Source organism: Haliotis rubra, unplaced genomic scaffold, assembly GCF_003918875.1.
Source record: "Haliotis rubra isolate DU_JTF1 unplaced genomic scaffold, ASM391887v1 Scf966, whole genome shotgun sequence".
NCBI lineage: Eukaryota > Metazoa > Mollusca > Gastropoda > Lepetellida > Haliotidae > Haliotis > Haliotis rubra.
This window is the reverse complement of record NW_025767708.1, coordinates 355,074-363,218: the sequence shown is the minus strand read 5'-3', so window position 1 is coordinate 363,218 and position 8,145 is coordinate 355,074. Positions and strand designations below refer to the sequence as shown.

The window sequence follows — 8,145 nt, the reverse complement described above, 5'->3', positions numbered from 1 at the left end:
CTAAACTCCGGAGAGAAATGCCCATTTTGAGCAGAACAACTCAATATACACTTGCTTTTAATAAATACAAATCTATATAACTACAGTTGCACCGACGTGATGTATACTGACATACAGGTACTAATGACAAGTTCCATGGGATTACTGCAGCTGTGCGTGTTGTCATCACTGAGGTCTGAGGCAACTAGTGTCAGCATTGAGTCCAATCATTTGAGGTCTTCTTCCATGTCCACCACGGCACCCTTCTTTGTAGGCTGGGGACACTGGGAACCAGCTGCACCTGAGACCTTCTGGAAGGTACTTTGTAATGAATGTCAGATTGTATGTGGAGGTGTCACCACATGAAACTGGCATATTTCCCTTTGCCCTCTCCCTTCCTCCATTTCAGCATCCCCTTTCTGCAGTTCCTGGAAGTTAAAAATGCATAGTTACAGGAATATTTTTTACCTCAGTATCCCCACTCTCCTGCAGTTCCTGGGCCAAACAAACTGCTTAGTTACAAGAATACGTATTTTATTATATTAGCACTTCCTCTCGTCTTTGGTTTTGGAATAAGACATCCTTGGTTAACACACATCCAAGGCCAGCTGCTCCATTGTCTCAAGTATTTAAAGCAATAAGAATTACAATACCAGCAATACAATACAAAGCAATACCAACAAAAAATGATCTACAAACCGTAGGGAAATAACTCCATGTTGTAAATTAATCCAAATCACTTTGAAACATATGTTGGGCTGTTCAATTTGCTGAACAATAGAAATATGTGTCATTGCAAAGCCCAGGGTATGCAACGTATGTCTACCGCTTATTATCGGGGCGGTGGAGTAGCCTAGTGGTTAAAGCGTTCGCTCGTCACGCTGAAGATCCGGGTTCGATTCCCGACATGGGCACAATGTGTGAAGCTCATTGCTCCGTGATACTGGTGAAATATTACGAAAAGCGGCGTAAAACTAAACTCACTCACTACCACTTACTATCACTACATTAATTGGGAGACCGGTGAACGAAAATATTAACTGTACAGAAAGAAAGTTGCAATATCTTCTCCTGATGGTGTTACAGTTTACCTGGAGCTATGTTGTCGAGGATGCACCCAACCATGCCGCCCACCAGCATGGGAGTTCCAAGAAGGACCTTCAAGATGTGGGTCAATTCTTCATTACCTACAATTAGATGGCAAATGTTGATGCCTGCAACAAATACAATCGGATCCTAACTCACGCCACACTGCCTGATTTTCCTAGCCATGACAAATAAGCGAGTTCTTTGGTTTGCGATATTTCCACAAACAAGGATACGGTTAAATCCCTGTTCAAGGAGAGTATTTTGTTTGTGCTTTGCCCTTTTCGTTGTAGCCTGAGTCCTAATAGTACCAGCTAACAAGACAAGCTGCTCAAATAAACAGTCTCAGTTTAGTAAAACAAGGCACAACTTTAATGCATCCTTACTTTCCAGTAGCAATAACATGTTTTAAAATTTTCTTCCGAAATTTTTCAAAATGTTGCGTACCCCTTACTTCACGAGTCTATGATTTTTTTTGCCGAGATGATAGTCGATAAACAGCTATTCAAGGACACGAACCTGTGTCAATAGCTTTGGGGTTGTTTTTCGCCCACTGAGGTAGTATCATCCCTAACATCAACGCCAGACCAAGCACCATGAGGTTCCGCGATGAAGACAAATCCACAAACTGCAGAGTAGACAGACCGACAGCGACCACCATTCCGAATGTCACTAGGGCCACGCCACCAATCACTGGAGTAGGAATGAGGCTGACCACAGCACCGAATTTACCCAGCATGCCACACACAGTCAGCATGACACCTGCCGTGATGACGACAGACCTGCTTGCAACCTGGAAGAAGTCAAAAGCTCGTCAGTTGTGCAACAAACTCAGTAAATAACAGAAGTTGAAACATTTAGCTGGAGGACGGTTTGATAAACAATTATAACAGGCATAATAACTTCAGCCCTTCAGCAACATACGCCTCTGGTGGTGAGACTCGCTGTTTCGGTTGATCCAAGTTGTGTAGATTGACGCTCCTGATGTCAATCACTGTATTGTCTGGTCTGTTTACAGACCTCCTTCATGTGGTCTGTGCGAGATATGACAGGTTTCAGCAGGCTTGTTCCAATGGCTTTCGACTTCCCACCACAAACGCTCAAGGTTCATAATCGCTGGTGAGAATGTATATTGTTTTGAGCGAGTTTGGTTTTACGCGGCTTTTAGCAATATTCCAGCAACATCACGGCGGGGGACACCAGAAATGGGCTTCACACATTGTACCCATGTAGGGAATCGAACCCGGTCTTCGGCGTGACGAGCGAACGCTTTACCCACTTGGCTACCCCACCGCCCCGTATATTGTTTTGAAGCAGACCAAGCTGATCTGATTGAATGATTAGTAATCATCACCCCATGAACGCACCGAACATCCTTTATCTTTACCAGATTTGACACTGTCAGACCGTAACCAGATTTCATAGTTGACTCACTGTCTGACAGTATTAGGCAAATGATGATCATGTCATATATGCAGTGTAAGGACCTTTAACATCATTTGAGAACGTTTTTCACACCAGGGATCCAGGCGTCGTTGGCAGAGGAACGTAGGCCCCAGAAATAATTAATTATTAATACGTAACAACTAGCAACACAATCAAGCAGTTCTTCATAGTTTCATAACGGCTCAGACAATTTCAGTCCCATCTCGAAATTCCATGACTGGTTATATTTCAAGGGATACAGATATTTCCCATACACGTGTCTAATCTATTTCGACTATAATTGCATCTATCAATAATATATGAATTGTGAGATATTTAGCTTCACAGACCTTGGTTACAACTAACGCTCCAATGTTTTCGCTGTAAGATGTTATCCCATGCACAGCACCAACACTGCCGGCTATCAGGCATCCAAGCCCCTCCATCATAATCCCCCTATTTACTGCATGCGAGGGGGGAGGAGGGACGGCGCAGGCACGGGCAGCAGCAAAGTAGTCTCCGACAGACTCTATGATGGAGGCGATGGTAGCTGCCAACATCCCCACATATCCGGCAGCACTGATAGTGGGCCAACCCAAGTGGCCTGTAGTATGAAGAAGTGAAAGTGTGTCGTTATCTCATGTGGGCAGATAATCTAGTGTATCCTAGCACAAGCAACAACCCAAAATCAGTCAGATTACTCGTCATTTTGTTGTCTAACATTACATAAATGAGATGCCTCAGACCTTCCACTAAGGAACAATGTAGAACCAAGGCTCAATGTTGTTCTGGAAAACGAAATGTAAACGAAACTAACATTTTGAGTGAGACAAACAAACGACAAAGGGTCTTTAATTCTGTAGAATGTGACATGTACATTTTGACACGTTTAGCTTGAGGCTCTAAGTCAATATTTTAGATTACCAGACGCTGAACAACCATTCCTTCTAACTGTATAGTGTACCACATTGGACAGTAGACGTGATGACCTTTAAATGATTACGAAATGGATGAACAAAGAATCATTTATGTCTTGTTGCTGACATTTCGATGACTCATATACTTTACGGTGAAACTGATAACGGATGTTTCTGCATTTACTTGTGAGACCTGTACCTGGGTATGGGAAGTAAAACCACGGGGCATCCTTCACGACATGGAGTCTTGAATCTGTCCTGGCCTGGAAACCAGGGTCTGTGCTGTTGCTAGGAAACACGCCTGTTTTTGTCAGCACGCAACAGAGGGTCAACATGACGACGAAGGAAAGCAGAACCTTTAAGGATGTTCAATTACAATCATATTATTGTAATATATACTGAACATCATTGAAAACGCGCCACCTGTATTAGTTTCCAAGAGCATAAATGAGCAATCGGTGTAAATTTTACATACTTTTGTAGTCCAATGATTGGTAAAGAAAAGAAACAAGAACCAATCCAGCAAAACAGTGAAGTTTTAATTCAGCTGACCATGAAAGAAAGATTGGAAAGAAAGAGTCAAATTTGGAAGTCAGTAACGTGTATGACCACCGTTAGCAGCAACACAAGCTGTGCAACGTCTCCAAGTGAAAAAGGGGCGGTGGGGTAGCCTAGTGGTTAAAGCGTTGGCTCGTCACGCCGAAGACCCGGGTTCGAATCCCCACATGGGTACAATGTGTGAAGCCCATTTCTGGTGTCCCCCGCCGTGATGTTGCTGGAATATTGCTAAAAGCGGCGTAAAACCAAACTCAGTCAGTCAGTCCAAGTGAAAACGTGACTCGTCGGAGAACACAACACCATGCCAACGTCGTAACAACCACAAAAGATGCTGTTCAACCCATCGTCGGCGTTTACGGCGATGTCTATCAGTCAGGATGGGTCCAACATGAGGGCGTCGACACCGTAAACCTGCCGCACGAAGACGGCGTCGGACGGTGGAAGCACTGATCAAACTACGTCGGCCTTGGACAGCGTTGGCGGTTCTGGCAGCCGGCAAAGTACTATCCCGAATATGGCGCCGAACAATGTCTCGATCTTGGCGAGGGGTGGTAACAAAGTCTTATGATGGTGGAATGATGGCAACCAAATCGTCTGGCAATACTCCTGCTTGATGTGCAATCCTGCAACATGCCCAACACCCGTTCTCGTTCCTCTGGTGACAATCTTGGCATTGCAAAATAAACTTTACGTGCGGAGGTACATCTAAAATGAGAACGGTTTTTTGCTGACGGTCATTAATACCCTAATCAGCATGTTTTACGCATGCAATTTGTGCTTTTCGTGTATGTTGTGCATGAATTTTGTTGTTATCATGTGATGTGTTCGGCAATCCCTTCTTTACTGTACAGAATTATTTATTGTTTTTTGTGTTATTAACAACATTTCCAACGTTCATTTTCACTCTCAAAACAATCCTATTACCATATTTCAAAATTTACAGGTGTCGCGTTTTCAATTATGTTCAGTGGATTTCCATTTGTTGTCAGATCAAAACTGCGGGTGTCAATGTCATCACAGTGACACTGCCAATACCTGCTGACCATGCGTTAAACGCGACTATTTGCATGTTGTATCCAGGTACATCACATACAGGTGTTTACTATTAAGTAGCGATAATACCATGCTTTCGCAAGAGAGTATACTGCCGACGCGGTGGCTCCCGTTACAAAACCTATACTAAGACAAGTTACTTGTTCATCTGCACCAACATGTTTATAAATGGTACAAATCTATTTTGGGATTGGCATTGGACATAATTTTTGTCACTGGTGCGTCAATTTAGAAATGTCATCCACATGTCTGCCACTAATGGTTTTAGGAAGCTTTATTGAGGGGCGGAATGTCGTAACCTTGATCAAACAGGTACAGAGCAAGAGTTCCATGGTGCATTTGAAATCTTTGCAGGAAGAGGATGTAAGATTGCACCGCAAACGTTGTGAAATGTGAACCATAATGGCTGGAGCATCTGTTATATTGCTCGACAAGTTCAACTCCTCCCTTTGTCAGATACTATAGTGGAGAGAACTTTGTCAATCTGAATCTCCGTGCTTAAGTCTAAATGTGAAACAAACGAAGCTGTCTCACTGGCCTCCCCTATTCCCAGTTCAGGTGTGTAGATCAGTGTCAAAGAGTGGGATATTTGACGGTTATTGGACGACATCAGATCATCTACATACGCGAAGCGTGAGTAAAATATATTAACTACCTCGCTTGCCCATGGGAATGTATACTTCCTGTCTAAATGCCTTACCCGAATTTTTCATAATTATTATCGACGAATATGGCCAACATTTCAGATACTGGTTACTAAATAACCTGCAGATGGCATTTGGTCTTAAACTCTGAAGATGGTCACAACTTTTGGAAACCAAATACACACGAATCAAGGGATGAAGACGTTTACTTAAGTTTGTCATCTGAGATAGTAGTGTAAAAACTAAAACGTCAAATTTATGACAGAATCCAACTAAGTTCCCTTCTGACATTGTAAAGCTGGTGTGAAAGTAAAAAAACAAACAACTCACCGGAGCTAGCTGGAACAAAGGATAACGTTCTGTGTGGCACCGTTTCGTTCTCGTATAAACTGGAATAGGAATTTGGAATGTCCCCAGGAACAAGGCGAAAAATACCACAAGGACCATCGTACTGTCAGTAAAAATGAGACGTTATGAAATGATGATACATCCATATATTCGTTCATGTCAAAACGAATGTTGTATAACGAGGGAAGATTTTGGTTTATTTATTTGTGCAATGCTCATAATGTATTATCTTGAAAGTGGCGTATTGAGAAGAGATGTCGGAACTGGTTTCTTACTAAGACGGACAAGAGCTGGAAAATATTCTTTTCCTTTCAGATAATACGACAGGCAATGACTTTTATGTGGTTCAGTGACGTCTCTACATCATTGAAATGTAACACTGGCTATGTGCTATAGCCCGTGTGGGTCTTTTGGGCGTTTGTTTATCTGTTTTACACGACATGATGATAAATAAAATGATTTTTTTGTCATGAGATCGTGTAATATTTACTTGATAATGTATGAGCGTGCCTTCATAAAACAAATACATGAAGTGATGCCATTACTGCACACATATTCACGGAAAAAGTAACTGTGCGATATGTATAAAATAGTTTTTTCTAGTAGCAAAAGTACTATAAGTCCCTATGGTTCTTAGTATGGTGATCTGCCTTCAGTTATTGGCTATCTAAAGGCCATTAATCATATTGTGTTGTTCTGTAGAAATATTGTTTCATGATTACATGCTAGTTTTAAGTTTTCATCTGTGATAATCTAGATATTTCACTGTCCTTTGTCGACAGACATTTATATTGTTTAAGTCTATTTTTTTATATACCACTCACTTTGTCACGACATGGCTGAAGTACTGCCAATGTGACCTTAAATTTAACTCACTCACACTATTGCTTAACGACGTACTCACCATTATTCCAGCTATATGGCGACGGTGTGTAAATACTCGAGTCTGGACGACGACGACAATTCAACAGTACCTATCCAAATATATCGCCTTACCTCAAAATGATACAATTAGGTCATTTCGAAAAGGTGGGATACACGAGAATAATATGACAAAGTGTGACTATGTTGCCATGTTATGAATTGGTTCTTACACACTAAACAAAATGCAAAATGGTCTTACCCAATGCTGATGCCCCACTGGTCTTGACACATGGTGGCCACAAGCGGGACGAGAGACAGGCCAACCAGTGCAATAGATGGAGCGATGGTCAGTGGCCCTATGAATCTCAGCAGTAAACCAAGGACACCTGTTGCCCCCAACACAATCTGTGTCAGAGATGCCAGCATGGAGTTACCCTGAATCTATTTAGAAATCGGATTAGACAAGTTACTCATGTTGGTACGTATTTAATCATGTTGTAAATATAGAGAAATAAAGTTAAGTCTGAAAGCAAAAAAAATGTGTTCGATATGCGGTGATCTTTTAAGCATGATCCGTTTTAAACAATACACTAAACGCCAAAAGAAACGTTACCCTCATACATTTACGAATTACTCAAAAACTATCAAAGATATGTTAGAAGGTATTAGTTTACAAGAAAGCTGAACAACACAGCTTTATGCAAATCACGAAAAATATTTCTCATATGCATTCATATTTAGGTGAAATGCATCTTTTTCAGAAGAGTTAAATTGTCCTATGTTCGTCCATGCCGCAATAAACCAATAACAGTGATTTAGATGTCCAAAAGAAAAGTTGAAATAAAAACCTTGTTTGAGACAAAGATAAACCATTTAAAGACACCATTTTTCAACTATTAAAACAAGAAACAACTGTTGTAAAAGTTGTGTGTAAAATAATCATTCCTATGATTACAGTCTTTTAAAACATTTTCTGCTGATTTGCATTAGTGAAAACAAGTAAAACGTGTCTGTGATATTGTGAAAAAATGTTTGGGAACATCTTAAATTATCTTTGTTCACATTTTTGCTTGCAAAGTAACAATTTTCAATTTTCTGTTTACACATAGCAATATCAATCGCCAAAACGCAGCAATATTCAAGCAGTATTTGCATCCACTTTACATGTAGAATGATTCTGTAGGGTACAAAGAGAGCCTAGCATGCATGATATTATTCTCAAGTAAGAGAAATATGCCACGATTAACAGCTGAAGAGAGAGAAGGAGTTAT

The 8,145-nt window shown here is 41.1% G+C and overlaps 1 protein-coding gene across 1 annotated transcript in view; it reads right to left on the bottom strand.

Moving 5' to 3' along the window:
* Positions 1-1,070: 1,070 nt before the first annotated feature.
* The window catches only part of LOC124265188 (solute carrier family 23 member 1-like), a gene marked incomplete at its 3' end in the record, with an annotated part of 28,149 nt that continues 21,074 nt past the window's right edge, over positions 1,071-8,145 (bottom strand). Inside the window, exons 8-13 of the mRNA XM_046699977.1 lie at positions 7,134-7,315; positions 5,993-6,113; positions 3,607-3,763; positions 2,841-3,094; positions 1,585-1,858; positions 1,071-1,166 (exon numbers count right to left, since the gene is read on the bottom strand). Of these exons, the coding sequence (XP_046555933.1) occupies positions 1,071-1,166; positions 1,585-1,858; positions 2,841-3,094; positions 3,607-3,763; positions 5,993-6,113; positions 7,134-7,315 (1,084 nt within the window). The remainder of the gene's footprint in view (positions 1,167-1,584; positions 1,859-2,840; positions 3,095-3,606; positions 3,764-5,992; positions 6,114-7,133; positions 7,316-8,145) is intronic.